This window comes from Chinchilla lanigera, unplaced genomic scaffold (genome assembly GCF_000276665.1).
Source record: "Chinchilla lanigera isolate Chin_1 unplaced genomic scaffold, ChiLan1.0 scaffold00100, whole genome shotgun sequence".
Taxonomy (NCBI): domain Eukaryota; kingdom Metazoa; phylum Chordata; class Mammalia; order Rodentia; family Chinchillidae; genus Chinchilla; species Chinchilla lanigera.
The window spans coordinates 4,750,167-4,774,137 of record NW_004955501.1 but is presented as its reverse complement, the minus strand read 5'-3'; the positions used below and the strand labels follow the sequence as shown (position 1 = coordinate 4,774,137).

Sequence of the window (23,971 nt, the reverse complement as noted above, 5' to 3'; positions counted from 1 at the left end):
GGGGGCGAGTGCTCAGTCTCCGGGGGCCTTGCTCAAGCAGAGAGTCTGACCAGGTGCAAGCAACAGTTCTCATCCTGTCCTCTTGGATGCCCTCTGAGGAACAGTTTCCTCACACGGAATTGGGCTGGATGAAGAAGCAAGCCCAAGTACGATCCTAACTCCTCAACTGACCCGCTGTGTGTGGGGCAACACCCTTGAACCTCAATTTCAGCACCCAAGTGTAGGCTCAGTTTCAGGTTCCACAGAGCGGCGAGAAGACAGGGCTGTGCGGGGCTGGGAACAGGAGGCAGGCGCGCATGGGAGGGGCCGTAACTCAGGGAGGCACCTGGAACAGACTGAGACACCGGTGCAGTCACAGCCATGGTGCACAAAAGCCTTCCCTGGAGTGGAGAGTCTGCCTTTCCTCATGAAAACTTCAGGCTGTTCACTAGAGAGAGGCACAGCTGCTCCCCCCCAGCCCCGCTGCTGTCCCTCAGTGCTGTGAGGAAGAGGCATAGAGGGCTAGAGCTGGGCAGGACTGCAAGACAGCCCGCTCTAGCTCTAAGTGTGAGTGAATGGCTTCTCTGGCACATTTCTCACTCAGTGACAGAGGAAAAGGATACTCCCTTCTTTGCTTTTCTCCTGGACATTCTCCATGCCGGGCAGAGCTGATGCCACACGTCTGAAGAGCTGCCAAGATGGGGAAGATGCAGCGTGAGCCCAGCTCCTGGCGTGCCCTCCGCCCTGCCCCGTCTCCACCCTCCCAGTCCCTGTCCGCTCCGCCACTGACCGTGCCCTCAGGGCAGGGCTGCTCCTAAACTCTCTGCCACCCATCCCAGTCAGTGCTTCTCACAGAGCAGGGCTCAGTGTGTGGCAGGGGAGAACAGAGCCACCGCTCTTCACCTAAGCAGGCTGCACACAAGGTCACCATCAGTGAGCGTGGGTCATAGCAGAGACTGCAAGCGACCTATTCTGGTGCGAAGGATGATCTAGACCCCGTGTCCAGGCTCTTAGGTGGGCTTCTGCCGCTGTCCTCATGGGGACTGGGCGCAGGAAGCCAACCTGGACCTGCCTTTGGGACACACAACTCTCTTCACAGAGTGTTATGGCCGCAGGCACCGAGGCAGGGAACAATGGGAGCCAGGGCCACAGTCAAACAAGGAGTGTCGGGGTGTGGACATGACACTGGGGAGATGTGTGGATGACGTGTACATTCTATGTGTGTGCTGTCCGTAGGGGTATGTGTAGAATGTGTGTGTGTGCAGTGAGTGGTCCATGCGTGCAGAAGAGCAGATGGGGGGCTGTGTGGGAGCGTGGGTGTGAACAGTGGTGTTTACTGTGGGTCTGAGTAGAGCGGGGAAAGGTGTGTTCGGTGCATGGGTATGGGTGAGCGGATTCTCTGTGCATCCGAGCCTGTAAATGTGGATGTGTGGGGTGAGGGTGGGCTGTAGGGAAGCGCCTGGTAGGGGCGGTGCTGACAGAGATGAAAACTTGGAGGTAAATGAGCACAAGGCACGAAAGACCCCAAACTTCTACGGTCTGAACATCTGCATTCTCCCAAAATTCGTCCATTGAAACCTATGCAATAGCCTTATGAGTGAGGCTATCAGGAGATGGCTGGTCTGCAGGGCAGGGCACTGGTGAATGGGATTAACGTTTGTAGAGGAGTCTGAGGAAGCCTGTTTGTCCCTTCCACGTGACTGTAGAAGGCTCCATCTACCAGGAGACATGCCCCCACCAGACACTGCCTCCACAGCGATCTGGAACTTCCCAGCCCTGAGAATGATATGAGATACATTTCTGTTGTTTGTAAGTCACACTGTCTAGGGTGATTTATTAACAGCTGCTCAACCAGACAAACAGATGAGGACTGCCCCTCCTCCATAAATATCAACTGCAGGAACTCAGGGGGCTCTGGGCTTAGACCCTTAGACTACATTAGCTCCTGAGGACATGGGGAGTCTGACTCACAGCCTTACCCCAGGGCCCGGCCTTCCCTGAACACTGACTGGCTGGGTAACAAGGCTGAAGACAGCCAAGGCCAGGTGAGGAAGTTGCTAGAGAACCCCGCAGAGGCTGGGGCCCGAGAGGCAGGCTGCAGGGGTGTGGGCATGGCGGGCTTGGGCGCTTTCCTCTCCAGCCTGGTCCAGCAGCCCCACTCGGCCTCTCTGCCTGCCTGTCACAACAGTCACAGCCTCTACCCGTGGCCACAGCGCCAGTCAGCATGACCCTCTTGGGGTCAGGTGTGCGTCTGACAGAGCACGTAGGATCATGGTCGGTGTGCAGGGGTCTGAGCTGCACAGAGACTCTGAAACCCAGGGGTTGGAAGTGACCATGTTTACCTTCTGTTAAAGCCACTGCTTGGGCTCCAGGGCTTTCTGGGATTAAGTCAGGGGAGGCCGCATATGTACGGCGGGCAGATGCTTCCCGCCCTGTGGGGCCCAGCTGGGTCTGCTTTGTGTGTTTCACTTTTCCTCAGGGACCCCGAAGAGCAGCAGCCCAGCCTCCCTGCATGCCTCCAGGAGACACCACGGCAGCCCCAGACTCACGCCTGACCCCCACGAAAGCTGGCAGGGGGTAGACGGAGCTGTGCGGAGGGCACTCCAAAGGTAGAGGAGACCAAGTCCCCTAAGATGTAGGGTCTCCTTCATGTCACAGTGCTCTCCAACTCTTCCCACTGTGTCCCTTCCCACTCCCCTGCCACCCCTCCTTTTCTCCTGCCACGGCACCATCCACCTGTGGGGAGCCATCATGGTATCCGCATATTGCAGGCAGTGCTGGTGCTGGGGGCGGAAAGGACACCATACCAGGTCATGCTCCTCATGCGGTCCCCCGCACACACCGCAGCGCCCTGCCGCCGGGCTCTGTTCCCAGTGTTGCCCTGCCCAGACTGCTTCCCTTCGTGCCCTGCCCCCAAGTCCTCCTCACTCTCAAAGCTGGGCCACCTTCACCCCTGTGGCAGTCTGCTGAAACTCAGGATCTCCTTTTAATGTGCAATATCAATTACATGGGATTCCGAAGGAAACCACCTGGTGCCGTATTTAACTTCCAAATACTTAAAGATGCAAATATGTGACTCAGTGACACCTGGCTTTCCTTAGGACCACATTAAACAGCAAGAACCGGCAGTAGGTCTAGTACCCAGTGCGATTCCAAAGCAGTGATACATGCAAAGTTTGACCTGCAATGACAGGAGGAAATAGGAAAACACCTGTGATTTCTGTCAGCCAGAAAGCCATGGCACTGATGCCTACCACTGTCACTGAAGAGAGTGCTACACAGGAATTACAGGCCAGTGACAGGAAAAGCGCGATTTTCTCTAGCCCAAATCGCTACCTGCTGAATCCTATCCTCGGGCTACTTGGGGCGTGTGGCTCTGGGCTAGGCACAAGCTCAGATGCTCAGCCCTAAGCTCTCTGCTCTCCTTCCTGTGAATTCAGCCCCACCACTGGGGGCTTTGTGCTCCAAGCCTGAGGTGCCCTCCACAGTCCCAAGCACTTGTCAAGTCCAAGGCATGAGCCTAGGATGCTGAGATTAAATTTCTGCACCTCATATCCAAAGTAAGGCAAGATGCTAGGAACCATGCCTTCCCTCAGATACACTTCCACTGCAGGGGCCCAAGACTGGTCACTGCTGGGGCGGCCAGTGACTGACACTGTCCTGACGGCCCCGAGGGCATATCCCCTCCTTTCATGTGCTTTACAGCTCTGGGCATTCACTCCTTTCCCACTGGGCAGATGTATGGGTTCTCTGGTTGGCTGTTCCAACCCAGCCCAGGGCGAGCAGGTCCTAACCCAAGGCCGACAGCACCCAGAAGCCTCTTGTGGGCCTCCGCGGCTGAGGCACGCAGGGCCAGCACCAGGTGTGCCCTCACCTGCTTCACATTGTAACCGGTCTTTGCACTGGTCTCAATGAACATGACGCTCAGTTCTTTGGCACGCTGCTCCCCCTCCTCAATGGTTATCTGCCTGGAGAAGAGGGAAGAGGAAGTCAGTTCTCCAGAGGGACAGCTCCTGACAGAGGTGGAGGCCATAATGTGAGATGAGGAAAGACTGCCTCGCAGGACCTTGAACACAGGCTCAGACCCTGGAGTTCCTTTCCAGGGTTCCACCCGGTCTCCCCAGGAGGAACCGGCAGCAGGCACCGACACCCACCCTTCCCCCACTCCTCCCACAGTGGCTTCTGCACTAAGAGGCAGGCCTGGGGCCAGGCTAGGCCACACCTGCTTCCCCACACAGGAACGGCCTGTTACTGTACACGGCATCCAGCCACACTCCCTCTCTGGGTGATACCGTAGGTCCTCTTTGTCCAGTGCAAACGCCATGGTTAAAAGGAACTCCCCCATGCCGGGCATGGTGGCACATGCCTATAATCCCAGCACTCTGGGAAGCTGAGGCAGGAACATCACAAGTTCAAGCCCAGCCTGGGCAATTTAATGATTTAGCAAGACCCTGTCCCAAAATAAAAACATCTAAAAAGGGCTGGGAATGCAGTTCAATGCAGTTAGATTCAATTCAAACTACAAAAAAAAAAAAAAGGTAATGCCTCCGAGACCATAATGCTACTTAGCCAAGGAACTAGGATTTTTCCTTGCCTTAAGGGTGAGGTTCTCACAAAGCAGACCCTAACGAACTGCAGGGAGCTCGTGAGCTTTGTTCGCTTTATCTGCCCAAGTCAGAGTCCAGGAGAAAAGCAGACAAACACTGTAAGGGCTCCTCGGTCGGCTGTGTGTGGGAGGGACGCTTTGGAGAAGGCTCTTCCAAGGGAGCGTCACGCCCAGCAACAATCTGGGCTGTGAAGGCCAGGCACGGGGTTGTGTCCTGCAGCTGTTCCACAGGCTCACACCTGACACCAGGGTTCATACACACCGCACCCCAGAGTAGGCATTTTGGGGGGACAGGGGCATGAAACACAAGCAGAAGCTCCCGGGGTCAGAGTTTCTGCTTTCAGGTCTGTGCCAGGGTCACTGTGGAGCTGAGACCAGCACTGCTGGGCTGGGTCAGGCTCACAGGGCTCTGTGCAGACTGGTCCGTGCTCCGCTCCTGGGCAGTGAAAGATGGGGGTCTCAGAGATGAGACACCTACAGAGTGTGAAGGGGTCCCACCTGGTGTTCTCACAGCTCCTGTGGGCGGTGACAGGCAAGTAGTGCAGACTTGCTACCCATGCATCTAGAGCTGCTAGTCAGGGGCAAGTTATAGAGTAGAGGGAGCAGGGACAGCCAGGCCTCACAGCCCTGTGCCTCTTGTCCCAGCGCCTACCTCTTGTCTGCCAGGTCCGTCTTGTTGCCCACCAGCATGATGATGACATCACTGCCCCTCTCTGTCCTGACGTCATCAATCCACTTAGAGGTCTGCTGGAAGGAATTGAGATCTGGAGGCAGAAAGTAAGGATTAACTGCGAGTGAGGGCTGGCTCCAGAGGGGGACCAGGAGCAGCAGGGGTGGGAGAGCCTGTACTCTGACTCCCGGGACAGGGCAGCACTGCTCATGCAGAGCAGGCCTGCTGGGGCCTCAGAGGGAGTGGGGCTGCCCCACAGCCCTGAGAGCCCTCACACTGCCAGGCACCCTCTGGAGAAGGAGGCACTCCATCCGGAAGGTTTCTATGTCACAATTCTACTGAAATAGTGGCTTCAGAGGCTGACAGTGAGACCTGGCTGTGGAAGCTCAGAGCAGAGTGAAAATGAGTGCACCTGGCTGGGCTTGGACACGGGGGAACAAAACAAGGGACACAGCAGCTCCTAGACAAGCAGGCGCTCTACAGCGTAGTCTCCCCACAAATGGCAGGTTAGGGGAGCAGCTGCCCTCCAGGAGGCTGGTGAAGAGCTGTGAGGCCAGCTACAAATCACAGCTGTTTCTGCCCAGGGAGTAGCACCTACACACACACCTACACACACACACACTCACACACACACACACACACACACACACAAACACACACAGAGCAAGGACAAGGCAGGGGCAGAGAGGCTGGAGCCAGGCCAGCTTCAGCAACTCACCATCTCTGGCCCCAAGCTTTTGGGAACACACATGTGTGCACGTACACATAGATGCCTGCCTGGCCAGTGTTGCACCTGGGTCCCTCGATCCCCTGACAGCGACCTTCCTTCAAGCATAGACCCTCGTCACTCACTTGTGATGTCATACACCACTACAGCCACCGTGGAGTCCCGGATATAGCTGGGGATCAGGCTGCGGAACCTTTCCTGGCCAGCTGTGTCCCACAGCTGCAGTCGAACCTGCAGGGCCAGGGGAGAGGGGTCAGTGAGTGCCCCCTGGTGGAGAGGGCTGGGGAAACAGCTCTACGATGCTGGCACCACAAGCTCCAGCCCCCAGGCTTGGCATAGATTTTCTGGGGTGCCCAGCTAAGGGTCCCAAGAAATAAGCCCAATGGAGCCCCCCTCATACTCCCTATTCTAAAATCAAGTGCTCACCGTACGATCCTCTAAGTACATGGTTTTTGATAAGAAGTCAATCCCAATGGTTGCCTGTTAGAGAAAAATACAAAAAGTCAAAACTGGAAAGTTTTGCAAAGCAAGAGAGCAAAATCTCAGCGGTCCCAGGCAGTGGTGTAAACCAGCAAGAAGGGACACCCATACCAAGTCCAGGGCAGGCTCTGTACCCAGTGCTCCTCTCAGATGAAGGCAGCCTGAACTAACCAAGGATAAGAGCAGTGTTTTAGAGAGGGACATGCTTTGGAGTGGAAGAGAGAAATGAAAAGGGGTGACAGGGCCTGGGCTACAGAGGTGAGGACCCATCCAGAATCTCCTAGAACTCCCAAACCCTCTCCTCTGAGTCCTAGAACACAGGTGCGGGCTCACCACTGTACCAAGAAGGATTTGTCACTGTAGGGGGACACGGAGCAGATGGCAGCCTCTGGTGACAGCATAGCAGACTATGCCAAACAGCATCTTGCTGGACGCCCCACTGGCTCTCTTCCCCCTAAGCCACACTGGGAGCTAACTGTCACCAGCATTCCCGAGCCACACCTGTGCCTCTTCTGTCCTGGCACCTGGGAGAGGCAGCCAGCCTTCCAACTGGACAGCGGGGACCCACCACCCCCTCGCTGTGTGGCCTTGGCCAGGCCCCCCAACCTTGACAGGGCTCATGCAGTGCCACGAGTAGGAGCTGTGTTTCACACTGTCAGAGTGAAACAGAGATGACACTGCTGTGCAATGAACAACCAAAAGACTCTGCCTCAGCCCGACTGTCTAGGGCAGTGATTAGCTACCGCGTGGTCTTGCACATGGTCAGAATCCCTGAAAGCCACTCAAAACCATGTTCTTGCAAAGAATTTAAGGATTTGGGGAAACAGTCATTGAGTAAAAAAAAAAAAAATACTATAAGACATCTTGTGTGGTGTGATTCCAAATTCCTTAACTGAAGTAGGTATATGAGTATTTTCATATTTTCTCCAATATTAAAGTATTAGGATACACTTTGTACCAGTGTCTGAATAGTGACACTATGGGCAATTTTCTGTTCCCTTCATTATACATTTTTGTATTTCTTACCATGAAAATACACTCCTAATATTAGAAAGAAAGGTCTTTTAAACAAAAATACAGAATAAATAAAGTTTCAAAGAACAGAAAACTGTGGAATAAATTCTAACTATGAAAAATAAAACCAAGGGAAGCCCATGGAAACAGAAAAGCTCAGGTCTCCAGGGCCCCAGGTGGAATGCGTAAGTGTGCACCATGCATATGTGTGCGTGTGTGCATGCACACGTGTGCACAGGCCTGCACACTAACAAAATCATATGCTCAACTCATGTTTGGTAAAACACTGAGCATGCTTTACCCTCCTGGAATTCTGTTTTAATACAAGGTTATGGACAGTTGTTCTACATGCTGGAACACAGAACCCTGGAATGTGGGCACTGGGCACACACCTTCGACACAACCCAACGCAACCCAAACCAACCCAATCACTTTGGAGACAAAGTAATAGACCTGGGAAGTTGAAAGGACAAGCTTAGTGTGACCCTGTCAATCTGTGACAGAGCTGGCAGGGTCAGTGCTGAAAGTTAGTACTTGGGCTCTTTCTAGCCTGGCTGTGCACTGTCCTGCCTGGCAGAGTCACCAGGGAACAAGTCTGGAACTTGGTGCTGTGCTTGTGTTGTGTGTGCAGACACAGCCTCACTTCTAAGCACTCACATACTTTCTTTCATTGGTGGATCTTGACTGGCAGTCTTGTCTTCTCACACCCCTAAGAATATGTGCAGAGCAGCAAAGATATCTCAACTCATCAATGGTGGATCTGTGGACTGACGCTTGAGCCAAGACCACATTCATAGGCTCAGGACTGGAGGCAGAGACTGCCAGATGCCTTCAATATAAAATTTCAGATGTGTAAAAGAGCTCATGGTTGTGACAGGCTCTATTTGTCAGCTTCCTTTGCTGCTGGGTGGCTAAGTTCTGGTCAAAGGATGTGCACATCTTCTGGGATGGGCCTTCTGGGGGTGAATGTGCCCACAGCTGCCTCCTTTGGCTGCATTCTCCAAAGGTAGACAAGGATGACAGAGGAGTGATGACAGACTGACAGAGCCCGGTTCCTTCATCCTGACAGGCTACCTCAGAAGCATCAGACTGCTTACACCCAGATGTGACAGACTCCATCCTCTGTTTAAGTCACTGTCATTTTGAGTTTCTGTTAACACAGCCTATTTATGTCCTAACTAATAACAAAGACCCACGGAGAATCCTGTTCCTCGAAGGTCAGCACCTGGGTGGTGACAGAGCTCCTATGGATAACTGTAACCATGACAACCCCGTTTCACTTCTGCCTCCATGGGGTCAGAGAAGCCACCAGATGACAAGAAATTATGCCAATGGATCAAAGCCCAGCAAAGCGCAGTCCAGCTGCCTCTAATGAAAAACGGCATCTACTTCACACTCACACATCACATCTCTATTACATCTTTGGTGTTTTTTTTTTTTCCCAGTCCAGGGAATCGAATTCACGACCTTGCGCTTGCCAGGCAGGAGCTGTGCCCCTGAGCTAAATCCCCAGCCCTCTATTACATCTCATTACATAGGCTGACCAAAGAGGCGGCAATAGGAAACCAAGGTTAGAAGAGGCCAGCTTCTAATTTCTCCAGCTTCCTCTTACCTTTTTGTCCACTTCCAAGTTGCTGCATTACAGAAACCTCTGCTTCCTGTACTGTCTCTCAGATCTGTTCTGGCCACCTTCGCTGCCCATCAAGGCCATGGAGCCACTTCAGTTGGCCCACAGCTGGGTAGACTGGTACCAAAGTACAGCCACCGTCTCTGTACCACAGAGCATCAGCTCTGCTTGACATATTATTCAGTTTTGCTGTCAATAAAGGCTGAGCAGATTGTATCTACCTATGAAACTTCTAACTTATGAAAAGCACTATAACAATCTGCAAGCACGGGAGGTGACCCAAAGCAGGTAGACAATGGAGGAGTTGCTATCTCTGAAGGAAGAGAACTACACAGATCCCACATGTGAGCAGTTTTCCCCTGAAGGGTCTACCCAGTCCTACCAAGTTCAATGTGCACTTGGCAGACACCTCGCAGAAGGGCTGGCTTTGGAAGGAAGACATGTCTCCACAATGTTACACCTGAGGGCCAAGGAAAAACCTGAAAGCCCATTTTCACAAAGTCTCAGAGTGATACAGTACTCAGTCTTAAAAAGGACTAGCTGTTTACAATTAATTGCCTATTAAAATAAAACAACACTCTTCAGAGGAAGGCGACAGAATCTGAAAGTTTCTACAACTTACTATTCACAATGTCCACTGAGATAAGTGAAGAAGAAATCTGAGCCACAATCAAGAAAAAAAAGACTCAACAGAAACAGACCCCTAGATGACCCAAATGTGGGATTAGCAGAGAAAGACTTTGAAGTAACTCTTATACATGTATTTTAGAATAAAATAAAAAGTAGATATGAAGAGTGACATTCAGGAAACATGTTCCTGAGTGTGACAACTCTACAATGAACACAGAGAGGTGGGGACAGCCAGAAACAAGAGATTACTTAGTTTGTATTCTAAATATTTCCTTCCACTTGGCCCCTTCCATCCTTACCATCACTGCCCTAGTTCAGACTTGAACCCCTTTTCCAGAATGACTTCAACAGCTTCCTCGCTGGCCTCTTCCCTCAGGCTCTTCTTTGTGACTACTCTTTCCTTCAACAGCCAGGGTTATTTCTGTGAAATATAAATCTGACTACTCCCTGCTGCCCCTGAGAAATAGTGTAAATATTTTAGGCTGGCTTACTAAGATATACAGGCCTACCCCTTTGTTCTAGAACCTCATTTATCCTTGGCCAGCTTGACTTTATACTTTAGAAAGAACACTTCAGTTTGAACTTCCAAGTCACGTTGTATGCCTTTTCTAATGCTGTTCCCTCCCCTAGAATGCTCTTCTACATGGTTAATACTGATTTGGAATCTGAGTCTCAGCTCCTCCACAAGTCACATTCTCAACCCTCAGATCGTTCCCAGGGTCCCTTATCTAACACCTCCTGTCCTAAATTGGAAAGAGCTCACACTGGCTGGTCTCAGCCACTGGTCTGTGACTCAGTGATTCTCAACCTGTAGCCTGTGGATCCTGTGCACGGAGCTGCACCAAGCTGTCACTGCACTTGCCCTCAGATCACGTTGTGTTTGGATCCCTCGAGTTAGAATATGGCAGTCATTAGCCAAAACAGCTCAGCAGAGCCCACTTAAGAGGAAGTTTATTTGTTTTTCAGCAGAAAAAAAATAAGCTCTCTAACAAAAGAATACAAGCAAGAACTTTTAATAAAAACGGCTTGGCTGAGTCTTGATTATCAGAACATTTCTAGCCCCTAGGCATCATCTGTTTTCCCAAACATGAGACACAAGCAGCCGGACCCACTATTTTGCTGGCCAGAGCCCATCTCTCCAGGAAGGTCAGCTCTGCAGAGGGAATGTGGTCTCCCCAGTTCCTTCATGGCAGACAGTGTCAATAATGGAGACTCACTAACTCTCAAGTGCCTTCCATGTGCTAGAATAAGCTCTGGCTCCTGTTCATCAGATTTTTACTTCCAGCCGTATGGAGAAATTAAGACACGGAACTGTGGTCACCGGAAGATGGAGAAGCCGGTGTTGTTAGCAGCCCTCGAGGGTCCCGCAGAGGGAGATGGCTCTTGACTGACTTTTTTTTTTGTTTTGTTTTGTTTTGGTTTTGGTTTTTCTCCGGTACCGGGAACCGAACTCACGACCTTGCGCTTGCCAGGCAGGCGCTTTTGCCACTGAGCTAAATCCCCAGCCCCTTGACTGACTTTTTGAAGAATGATGGGGTAAACACACAAGTCTTTAAATGCAGAATACCCGTGTCAAAGGTGAGGACGGGCAAGCAGTATGAACATCTCAGGTGGAGGGGTATGGAAACTCTGATTTCTTTGAGGCAGAGCCTCTCTTGCAGATTACTATTACAAACCCTGAACAAAATGTAGCAAACTCTCTGAGAGCACTGGAAAATGCCTCCTGCGATCCTCAGATGAAGGGACCAGCACAAGGCGAAGTTCCTCTTTGTATGACTTTTCACCTGAGGGCAGACTCCTGGACAGGTAAGGGGTGGTTTGAAGTTGGAAGGAAACGCAGCCTTACTGGCTGAGGAGTCAGAAGACGAATTACAAAACTACCACCCAGCCAGAGTGTGGGAAATCTTGGAGGTGAGAAAGCCCCAGAGAAAGGACCCCAAGCTCTACACACAAACATTGCCCAGTTTTTTGACTGCCCCAACCAGGCCCTTACCGAAGACAAAGCAAAATAAAACAGAAACTAACAAACAAAAGACATTTGAATAGAACTTTTAGATGTTCCTTATCATGGGAGAGAAAACTGAGAATTGAGGTCCAGACAATTTAGGTGCCAGCTAAAACAACCAATACTGTACTTGTCAAAGAAACAAAACTGTTATTGTTTATATCTAAATGTCCTGCCAGAGCCTCATGTGCTCATAAGCAGGGTTTGTGGGTGATGGGAGCACTAAATGTGCTCTTAGGGGATGTGTCCTGAGGTGGGTCACTGGGGCTGTGACCTGGAAGCATTTATCTGCCTCTCTGGTGCTTCCCTTCCCTCTCTGCTTCCCGTCTGCCATGAAGTGAGCAGTTTTCCTTCACTAGACCCTTCCACCACTCCTTCCCACCTTGGTGCTGCCCAGCCATGGACTAAACAACGCACCCAAGTAAGTTGCAGGTGTTGGGTACTCTGTTCCCACGATGAGAGAGGGACCAAGACACCAACAGAACCCACAGACTCCATGACAATGTGTAGGGTGGGGTGACAAATTGTTAAACATATGAAGTGGGAGGAAATGTGGGCCATCTTCAAGAAAAAGGAATAAACGGAGAATGACTCTGAGGTGACCCAGATGTTAAAAGTAACAGACAATATTTTAAAATAGCCAATATTATGCTCAAATATATAAGAAAATCATGACCATCATGAAGGCACAGACTTAAAAAAAATCTCAGCAGAAAAAAAGAAACTATAAGGAAAAACCAACTGCAAATTTAGAATTAAGAAATACAATATCTGAATTTAAAAAAAATTACCACTGCATTGAGCAGAAAATTGGAGAACAGAAGAGCCAGAGATCTTGAAAACAGAACACAAATTATCCAAAGAGAAGCATAAAGAAAAAAAATGGAAAAATTCATAAACAGAACCTCAATAACTCACAGCACAGTACCAAGTAGCTAACTGAAGTCCTAGAAGAAGAAGAGATGGAGAATGCAACAAAAAAGAAGAAATAATGGGCAGAAGGCTCCAAAATTCATAAGACATGGACAGATCCAAGAAACTCAGCAAACTTCAAGCAGGAGAAACAAAACAAAACCCTACATCAGAGTCAAGCTGCTGAGAACCCAGGATAAAGATAAAATCTGGAAAGCAGGCAGAGGAAAATGACACACGGCACACAAAGGAATGATTATAGGGATGATGGCTGACCAAAAAAAAGGGGGTCAAAAAACTGGACTGACATCGTGAAATTGCTTCAGAATTCTAAATCCATCAAAAATATTCTTCCAAACTGGAAGCAGGGCTGGGATATGTAGCTCAGTGGTGCAGCACCTGCCTAGCAAGCACAAGGTACTGAATTTGATTCCCGGTACCAAAAAAAAAAAAAAAAAAAAAGTGTAAGCAAAATAAAAACATTTTTAGATAAATAAAAAGAGTATCTGTGGCCCACAGAACTTCATTACAAGCAATGTTCATTACCAGTTGCTCAGGTGGAAGGGAAAAGATGATGGAAAGCAAGATCTTCTGGAAGAATTAAGAGCATCAGAAGTGGTCAATATATGGTAAAGCAGCAGACTGTGTTCTAGGTGGAAGTGTGAAGGTATACATTTTCTTTAGAAAAGCAAATATGGATGAGGGCCAACGGACTGTGTGGGAGACTTGGGAGAGAACAAGATGGAGCCGGGGAAGTGGATATATTCAGAGTCCTGAAGTACTTCCCAGCACCGGGGGGATCAAAAGGTAACTGTGGCTGGAGGATGGCAAATGAGACCAAGGCAAGGGTGACAAACAGCAACTGCATGCAAAACCCTGGAAGCTGGGCAAGGGGGCATGAGCAGAAAAGAGTAGGAGGCGGAGGAAGGGGTACATGTGAATGACATCTAGATGGACAGGTGGGTGCTGAGATGTGGAAAGGCCAGTGACAGGGACAAGCAGCCTTCACAAGAAAAGGAGCTGGGGCTACACGACTGGGAACACCATCCCCGTGAGCAAATGAGGGACCAGAGCTACTGAGAGGGGAAGTGACTTTCCCAGGGACTCCAGCAAGTCAGCAAGGTTAAAGGGACAACACTACATCTTCCCTGACGCTCCTATGGCTTTGGTGAGGAAATGAAAGGTGACTTGCGTGCTGGCTCCTTTGGGGCACATCTCAGGTAGGGCAGTCTCTAAGGCAGTGGTGGTGAACCTGTGGTGAGTATGACACCGCCCGCTGTTTGTTGTCACTGAAAGCTCTAAAAGCTTTGTCGTCACTGTGTCTAAAGGATGATCCAAGATGCTGCTTCTCTGGAAGCATCTGCAACCACACCACAGAAACTAGCGAAAAATCATACTTCATTGTCACTTGCGCCACCTGCATGTCTCCATAATGCTAGATCCACACTGACAGGCATGCTCTCCCTCCCATGGCATGATTGTGGTCCAGGCGGCCTCAGGAGGTACTTGGGCTGACTGCAGCAATCCAAGATTGCTTAACATCAAAGCAGACGGTGCTCCTAAGGCTCCTGGGCTCTAAGAGCTGTGTCTACCATCATTCTGCTGAGCCTTCCCAGCCAGATCACATCCACAGAAGCCATAGGCCTCGACTGCTTGTCTACACTCCATGGAGCAGTTTCAGCAGTGGGTGATCCATATTAGGTTCACTTTACGCCCTGCATCTTAGAGGTCTGTGAGGGTCTACCACAAACTGCCATGTGAACAGTCTGCCATGCTGGTCGTACTGTCACTAGACACCCAACCTGCCAAGCTAATTCATGTACCTCCTTGTAGGCTGGCTCAAGGAACCCTACTTACTCTAAAACAGTCCCTGAACAGTCCCTTGAGCTGTATAAACTTGTTCAAGTGGTAGCAACATCTGGCTTATCCTGAAAACCTTAGAACTTACTGTAATTAGTATGTGGGAACTCGGCATGCAGTTCTCCTTTCCTACGGCTACCAGGAAATTTAGAACTAAATGTATTAATGCTCCATGCATTACTTCTGCTACGGCTGTCTCCTCTGCCTCCATTCTTTTGTGGCACTAGTTTTTTTTCCCTCTGCACCTGTAGTATGGTCGTATCTGCAGCTCAAAGTCATATCTGCAGTCCAAAGTCCCTTGGAGGGATAAGACGACACCAGATATAAAGCACAACTAGCTACCCAGCCAGGCCACACTCTCCAGCGAAAGGACCCAGCAACCTTGCCGTGGGGAACACTCCCTCTCACAGGTCACTGCAGGTCACACAGTTGCGTGAGTGTGCACTGATGGAAACGCAGGTACAGGTATGCGTGAGCAGATACTGTGCACGGTTGAGTGGGACACACACAAGTTCATATTCTGTGCGCATGTAGAATTTGTAGGTATCAGAGTGGGGAAGGGTCACTTCTGTTTTGATGGTAAAGCCTTGACCTATGCTACGCATAGCCCCAGCAATACCAAAAGGTGGAGGTGATTGGGACCCTTCACAGGCCCTTAGGGAAGGAACATACATCCACCAGCAAACCCAGGCAGTTTGTCAGTTTCTCCCAGGAAGAGCACAGCTAACCACAGAGGAGTTACCATGCAGTGAGGAGAGTGCCTGCCCCCCATAGAACTGGGTGCGGTCATGTGCCCAGCAGACCCAGTCTGTTTTCAGTGACCTCTGTCAGTGCTTTAGCAGGGCCTCAGTGCTCTGGTGGGTTCTGAAGAACACTGGGTTGGAAGTGACCTGGAAAAATGGCTTGCTTAGACTCCCTGGCCCCATTTTCTCATCTCTAAGACAGCTTCCTTTAAGCTGCTGGACCAAATGAGTTAGACTAAATGAAGGCATCCTGTCATATGCTGCATAATCAAAAATGAGTTGTTTCAGTGACCAGCTGTCCCAGGGATTTCCAAGCAAGCTGAAGAACTCAGCTCATGGAGTCTGTCCAACAATGTTTCTCAGTCTGGTTATATAAAACACAGCACTAGGGATGATATTCAAGACAAAACTAAGCTGCTAGCCAGAATTTCTAGGGAAGTCCTCGTATTCCAGTCCCTACTGGTGGCCTCTACAGTAGGAACCTACTTATAAAACACACTGTTGTACAGAAGCCTCTGGCCAGACTTGCACCTGAAGAAACAAGAACTCAGGGCTTCCTAATCTTCTTCGCCTAGGAACCTTGGTACTGGTCATCTCTATCAAGATCCCAATAAACCAGCATTCCCAGGGTTTCCGGGAAGGCTGAACCCCAGACAGAAGGGTCCTAAAAGAGACTACATCCCTCTTCTAGCTTGCTATGGGGTCTTGGTCAAAGCAGCCATTCTTTGTATTTTATCTTGTGAAGTACGTATGATGCAAATTATTTTTTGTTGGTAACTATACCACAGGGCTAAAAAAAAAAAATAGGATGTGAACACTACAAGAATAGCGGGCTTACTTTGGGAATCTCTGTGACCTGCCCCCATCTCTGGCAGTGCCATGGGTACCTCGTGCTGTCTTGCAGAGGAGCCCAGGGTGCACTCTGCTGCAACTGGCCTGCCCCAAACCTAGCGATGCTTATGTATTCCTTTCATAGCTGTGTGCTTGCAAACAGCACTGCCTATGAAAAACAGCAGCCTCTTCACTGTACACAAAATGTAAGGAATCTTAAGAAGCATAGGTTTCAGAGCCACATTTTCATTCACCCTTCTTCCAAGTGTGGTGTTAAAGTGTATCAAGAGGTTCAAGCATACACGGCACGTCTCCCTCGGCACAGAACTTGCATTGGCCTGGCTGGTCTCCAAGCAAGAGGCACTTGTTGAATTTCTTGGTTATGTGCATTTATTATGAAATATAATTTTGCATCCACATTCTGAGAAGATACAGTAATAAAGTCTGCAGTAGAAATCTGCAATGGTAATTTGCGTAAATTGACTCGATTCTCTTCTCAGGATGAAAAATAATGAAAAGGCATGTTATGTGCATCTTCTTTTAGCCTCGGCCAGGCCTGGGCCCAGTGCTTGGGAAGCATTTATAAGTGGCAGAAAGCAGCTGGGCATGATAAGCCCTTCACAATGAAGCTGCTGTTCAGGCTTTGCACCACCAAGCATTAGATGAAAGTATCAGGGTAAAGTCATGTAAATTAGCATGCAAATGAATCTGGCAAAACACAGGGATTCAGACTGGCAAGTGCAAGTGAGTGCTTTACGGGGGAGAAGCCGGCTGCCTCTGGAAAGCATGCTGGGTAAGGTCTGTTATTGTCAAAAGCTCAATAATATGCCCTGGGGGAGGGGATGCTGGCTCCTGGGGCCATAGCGCAGGTACCTGGCTTTCAAAGTCTGTATGTTCCTGATGGTCACTTTTCTCCTGATGGGGAGTGGCCACCCAATTTATGCACTGATTGCTTTTATTTTCCTGACTATGGTCTGAAACATCAACCAAACAATATGTACATTCAACCTTTAAACGAAGGATTACTTCTATCAAAATTAGTCAATCCCTTCAAAAACCACACATGCTCAGCAGCATATGGCCTCCAGCTCCTTAAGAGGCCTCCTAAAGGGGGACAAAGGGGTCTATGTGTACAGTTCCTCCCCTCAGCTCTTGTGACAAAAATCCTCCAGATCAGTGGTGGTGAACCTGTGGCACACGTGCGGTAGCAGGCTGTTTGTTATTACTGGAAGCTCTAAAAGGTTCACTATTGTTGCTCTAGATAGTAGACTCTGAAGTACTTGTGTGTGAATTAGGAAAGATAATTAACATCTAGGGTAGAGGACTGTATTTTGCTAACATGTAACTCATTAAATATATCAGGAGCTACTGGTAGGTTCAGCCAGTACCCCAGAGCAACCACCTATGCCCTGCTGGACTCTAGAGACTGCAAAAGCTAAACTGTGCTTCTCCACCCTCTCTAGAGGATAAGGGTGCTCATGTGACCTGGCCAATAAGACAAACGCAGCAGTCTGCCAGAGGAGAGGTCTGGGGAAACTGCTACTTCCTTTTTCTGTCTCGAGTATGGGCATGGTGTCTGGAGCCGCAGCAGCAGCCGCCGGCCTGCAGGAAGATGAGAGCCCACATGCCAAGGAGGTGGAGCAGAGTAAGAGCAGTGCTGAGCAGCACGTCAACTGGAAGTCCTGCCATGACTTCTTGTACCTGGGAAGCCCAAACTCATCTTCATGTGGACCACTGTTAATCTTTTCCTATCTCTCTGTACTGACAATGAGGGGGAAAGAAGGCCAGAAGAGAAGTGGCAGGGAAAATCTGCATGCCTGCAGAGCAGTCCAGGTAACTGCCTGGAGGGAGCACCTGGATGGCTGGTGGTGCTCCAGTGGATTATGTCTGGACCTTAAATGTCCCCTAAAAGCTCATGTGTTGAAAGTTTGGTTCCAGCTAATGACGGTACAGGGAGGTGGTGGACACCAGTTAGCGGGATGAAGTATGCCTCTGGGGATGTGCCTTTGATGGGTACAATTTGTCCTCAGGCTCTGACCCTTCCCCCTTCCCCTCTCAGCTTCCTGGCCACCAGGAGGAGAGCAGCTTTGCTCTCCTATGCCCTTCTGCCATGTTTCTGCCTTGCCACAGGACTAAAAGAAACGCAGCTGGCTGACCATGGGCTGAAACCTCTGCAACCATGGGCCCAAATAAATCTTCCCTCATTAAAGGTGATTTATGTATTACAGTGATGGCAACAAGGCAGGTGACAGCAATGTTATATAACACTGATGGCCAATGCAAGGGTCATCTTGCCATACTAACTGGTATCTACATTTCATGTAAGGTTTTCACCTTCACATTTTGATCCTGGCAAAGATGGAACTCTGCAGCATTAATATAAAGAGCTTATTATGTGGCTAGAGTTAACTGAGGCTGGAGTTTAGCATTCTTCAGCAGTCTAGGGGGTCAAGATCATCCAGCAAGTTGTAAAACACTGCCCAAGTGCAGAGACAGGGATGGCTGGGACACCCACAGTCTTCCCAAGGACACACTGACAGGCTATTTACTTCAGCATTATCAAATTAATCTGCAGTAGCATTTCCATTGTTTTTGTTTTGGCTTTTCTATAATGTGCTTTTATATTAACAGTGTTGATAGCACAGATTTTCTTCCACGACGGGACCACTCAAATTAATACATCCTGCTCCTATGGGCCAACAGATCTCTAAGGAGCCAGATCCTGGGCAGGTTCGATGCTCAGTGGTGGTGAACCTGTGGCACACGTGCGGTAGCAGGCTGTTTGTTATCACCTCCTGTGTCAGGAGGTGAGGCCTTGCAGCTGCCCAAGGCGGTGACCTGGTGTGGTCACAGTGCTCACATCACAACAAACAGCACAGCTGTCATCCAGGTACCTGTTTGCTCACTCCCATTCTGCATTGGTGCCTGAGGCCTGCGAAGTGTGTGGTAGATAATAGTGTTAGAGGCAGGGTCTTCTGAGCATGTGGAGTTCCAGGCAAGGTAGGGATCACTGGCTGCTCTAGGACGTGGAAAGACTTTGGGGAGAGGAGAGTGGGAGTAGGCGGAAAGACACGGAGGGTTTTCAGCAGCTGCACTGTTGGAAGGAATGGGTCCATGCCAAAGACGCACTCAGGGAAAGCCAAGGGGTCAGAGTCCAGCATTATGTGTGTGTTCACGCGCACGAGCACCTGCCTGTGCCTATTGTACTCAGACCACAAGAAGATGGAGGTAGAGAAGACAGAGGCAGAGAGGGCCACGTCTCACCACAATGCAGGCTGGGAGGCTTTTTCTACAATACATTTTGAAGGTAATTTCTCAGCTGGGGCTTTACCTAAGAGCGTCACAGCAAACATGAGCTCAGCTGACTTCAACTCTTCACTTTGCACTTTTGCAAGTAAATGGGTTTAGATGGGGTGACAGGCAGAGTGGTGACAGGCCACAGTACACGTGTCAAGAGAAGCACAAAGGTATGCGTGTGTGTGTGTGTGTGTGTGTGTGTGTGTTTGGGCGTGGGGAGATGTCAGGAAGCAGAAGACCTGGTCCCCCGAGGCACCCAGGCGAGCAGATGGCACCTCACTGGAGCCTGGCAGGCAGGTAGTACCTCACAAGAGGACCCCAGCACCACATACCCAGGAGCTCCTAGGGCCACATGCATGTCCAACCCAAGGGGGCTTCGCTGACTGTCAGCCAGGGTCAGCGTCAGCCCTCCACAGCTGCTGAGAGGGTCAGCCTCAGCCCTCCGCAGCTCCACAGCAGGCCTGCTCTGCAAACAGAGTAAGCCCCAGGTCCGGGTCTGCTGTCTGAAAGAATGGGCGGGCGGTTAGGACCAGACTCACAAGAAGGACAGAGGGAAGACTCCAGCCTGGGAACTGTCTGGGATCCTTGTGGAAGGCAGGCAGGGCCAGCTTGGCAGGGCTGTACTGGCTGATGGATAGAGGATTACAGTGGGGTGGAGGGGTGGTCACTGCACACAAGAACAACCCGGGAGGAGGTAAAAGTTAATCCCCTACAGCCCTTGGGGACCCTGCCTACTTCCCATAAACCCCTGTACCATGCTAAGACAGACAAACAAAACACCATATTCCCTTCTCCATCTCCAGAGAATTCACTAAGTAGAATCTGTGTGTGCACAGAAGTGGCAGCTAGCTTCTCAGCCTGACTGCCGTCTCAAAGGGTGTTAGAGGAGGACTTCACCTGCTGCCACACATGTGCACACACACACACTCACTCACACACACACACACAATGTCAGACAAGCCTGCAATGGGAGAGAATTCTCTTTGGAATTTCTCACGTCCGCCAGGACACTGGGCACTGTGGCCTCTCAGTCTGATGCAGTGTAAAATCCAAGGTACACAGAGCCCCTTCACACCACTCTACAACAGTGGGCACCTGTAATGCCACCTATGGCCACCAAGGGTCCCTGCCTTGGCCAAGCCTAGGGGAATGACCCAAGACTGGGGAGTGAAATTGGCCCTGAGGACAAAGTAGTTTGGGCAGAGCAGGTCATGGAGGGAGCAAACATGTTTGCAAAAAAATGTTTGTGGAGCAAACATTTGCCCTGGGCCTGGTTGAGTCAGATGCATTTTCACAGCAAGCACAGAGAGGAAAGGGCAGGCCAGCAGCAGCAAGGCTCTGAGTCGTGGGGTATACGCCAGTGCTGCGGCACGGGGTGCCAGCAGTGCTGGGGAGCATGACAAGCAGGGGACAATGGGGTAACACTGGAGATGGAAGTGGGTAAGATTTCAAGAGAGTTTCAGCCACCACTGCCAAGAACACCAACCAGCCAAGAATCTCAGTGTTTTCCAAGGGATGCCAACAGGCAGCATGGTAAGTAACTTAATATTCAAAAAAATTAAACTCTCATACATACACAGGACTGACTTTAGAGCCTGTTAGAGCAATTACCTCTGGTACACAGTGGCCTAGAACTCCCCTTATCAGGAGGAGGCTGCTGGCAAGCCTGTGGGGCCAAGTACCTGGCCTGGAGGTCACAACAGCATGGCCAAGACCAACATCCTGGAGCCCTAGCCTGGGACTGTGTGACCCACTCAGGGCCCCTCTCCCATAGCCACCCATTCTCCCTGCAGTGATTTCCTACCAAGGCTAGGGTAAGCTAGTGCTTCTGACTGCAGCAGGTAAGTCGGGAGGGAGATAAAGTAGAGGGGGCTCTCTGAGGATATCCGAGAAGATGGACAGAATAAAAGGTAGACGCAGAGCTGGAACCACAGTAAGCTCCTCCACTCCTCTCCAGGCAACAAGGAGGAAGCTCTCAGAACATCAGTCCCCAGTGAGTCTGCAAGTACCTGTCCTTGAGAACTCAATGACAAAGAAAGTCCATGACAAAACACCTACTACATGTAATTTGGCAAACCAAAGCCCACACCGATGAAGACAAGACCCCAAGAAATCCTGCACCAAGGTGTCACCATTCCCGTCCCTCCAGAGCCCTCCAGCTCCACACCATCCTCCCTTTTTTTTCAATTAACATCTCTTAGAACTAGTAGCCCATGAGCTTAGAGAAATGCATTATCACTTATCCCTATGTTAAGGGAGAAAACGGTATATTTAAAGAATAGTTTAAACGATTTAAATTTGATGCCTTTTACAAAAAGCCTGCAAGGGAACTTCATTTCCCCAGTACACCACCACCCCCAAGCTACCATCACCACCCTCACCCCTACTACCCTCATCCCCAGTCACCACCAGCAGCGCCAGACTACAACCCCTGAGAGCTCAGCTTCTGAGTTACATACAGCCACCTGTGGAAAACACCGACCAACATTCCAGAGCTGGGCGTCATGGAGGTCACTCTGTCTGGCCTCCTCCCCAGAGTGCAGGCAAGTTCACCACACAAGTCTCTCTCAGGCAGGAGTGCTTCAGCACCGCTCTGTGTGCTGGGGGTGTGTATGCAAAGCCCCACAGAAATACCCTGAGGAACAGGCTCCCCTCATGCTCTACACTTCACCTCTTGTATGTTTTATCTTGCTCCTCTGCTGACGGGCAAGACTCCCCTTTCAAGTAACCACATATTACAACGATTTAGCTCTGTCTGTGAGGAGCAAGAGAACGCAGACAGAAATGCAGCCCCTCTCTATTTTTAGAATTTATCTCTGGAAATTGTTTCCTTTTCTAAGTCTGGATCTTCAGATCTTTACAGGGCTGGGGCCAGTACATAGGTGGGGCAGGAGGAGCTCCTCCAGATCAAAAAGACACCTCAGGAACCTGGGGCCATTGCACTGTGAACCCTGCCTTCTAAGTCCCAGGGAGAGGCTGGCTGTGGTCTCCTGGTGGCCTCCACAGCCCGTTGGGGTTGGTATGGCACAGGCTGGGGACGCAAGATCTTACCTGGTATGTGTTGTCGAAGCTGTCATACATGAACCTCGTGATCAGAGACGTCTTTCCAACTACAAAATAAGAAAAGAGTGTTGAGCTATAAAAGGAACAGCCTAATACCAAGGGTCTAACTAAACACACTGCATTTGGGAAAAACAGGTAACAAAAACCTGCGGATGCCTAGGAGGAGGAGGAAGGCCCCAGAGCGGGTCCCTGATGTAAAGCGACATGTCTCTATGCTGGGTGGGTTGCAGGGGACCTCCTGCCAGGCCCCAGAGAGCCACAGTAGAGGAGCCTCCCCCTGGAAATTTCAAATTTCCACCACCCAGATCTTCAGTATCCTTGACCCAGGGGGCCTGACTAATGCAAGAGCTGTGCATGAAGAATCAAAGTGGTGCAAAACAAGGTGTGCCTGTCACACATGCCTGTGTGCATGGGGGCATACCACCTGGCCATGGGTCACTCACAGAAGCCTGGTTTTAGTTCCCCTCCATTTAGCCTGGGCTTCAGTGAGGAAGGGGGCTTTCCGAGGAAGCAGAGGCAGTAAGCATGCCTGACTGTCCAGCTCAGGGCAGGATCTACGGCAACTCTGGATCCCATCAGGTTAATACTGAGGATCCCTTGTCATTGTGACAACTGCAGGCTCACCCACACATCTGCGCATGCCTTGTAGGAGGCAGGAGTTCACCCAACTTAGAACTGCAGGTGTGGCTGAGAGAAACCAGGCACTCTCTTGAGAACCCCACAAATACTGCTAATTTCCCAAATCGCAGAGCTTGGCTTCTGACCTAACCCTGTACAGATTCCCTGGGGCTTGGCCGTAGCAGAAATGCCAACTGCTACATTGCTATTTGGGAGGAGAAGAAGGTGATACTGGGACATTTCCTACACCTGGCCTTGCACAGTATTGTACACTGTCCAGCCATGACTTTGCCATAGCCCTGGGAGGCTCAGAAGGGACCTGCTGGGCTGAGCTATCACAGGGCCCTTTCTGCTCTGAGCTAGAGAAGACAGTTAAACCTGATAGAGACAGCAAACAGTCCCAACAATTTTCCATTCTGTCCCCTTCTGTGTCCCAGCAGGAATCCACAGACTGGTCTGGCGGGTGGCTGGTCACTGACTGCATGGAGCAAGGTAACCCAATGGGGCCCCTTGGGCAAGATTCTTTACCAGTTCTGAGGCCTCTGTAGTATGCCATGTAACACGCAAGTGCTGTCATCTCCCAGCACCCAATGCTTGCCAAGGGGCAAACAGCCATAGTCTGCCAAAAGAGGTGTGTGGTACAGTGTTTGAGCTAAATTCAAGACTCCAACTTTGATCCAGAATTGGTGAGCTGAGATTAAGTCCTACTGGGGTACTTTCAGCTGTATCACTTGAGGTGATCATCATCCCTCTGGATCTCAGTTCCTCTTTTTAAATGAGCATAATAGTATCAGAGATGTCAGACAACTGTAGTAAGAATTAAGTAAGATAGTGAAAGTGCCAGGCACACAGGAAATGCTTAAAAGTGGAAGGTGGCAGCAGGCAACAGGAAGCTGACATTTCCAGAAC

General features: G+C 50.3%; 1 protein-coding gene across 1 annotated transcript in view; it reads right to left on the bottom strand.

Annotated features, from left to right (window-relative positions):
* The window catches only part of Rab6b (RAB6B, member RAS oncogene family), a gene marked incomplete at its 5' end in the record, with an annotated part of 29,448 nt that extends 6,957 nt beyond the window's left edge, over positions 1 to 22,491 (bottom strand). The window contains 6 exon segments of the mRNA XM_013505801.1: positions 603 to 669; positions 3,854 to 3,947; positions 5,238 to 5,349; positions 6,108 to 6,213; positions 6,409 to 6,462; positions 22,433 to 22,491. Coding sequence (XP_013361255.1) covers positions 603 to 669; positions 3,854 to 3,947; positions 5,238 to 5,349; positions 6,108 to 6,213; positions 6,409 to 6,462; positions 22,433 to 22,491 — 492 coding nt within the window.
* Between the last annotated feature and the right edge of the window lie 1,480 nt (positions 22,492 to 23,971).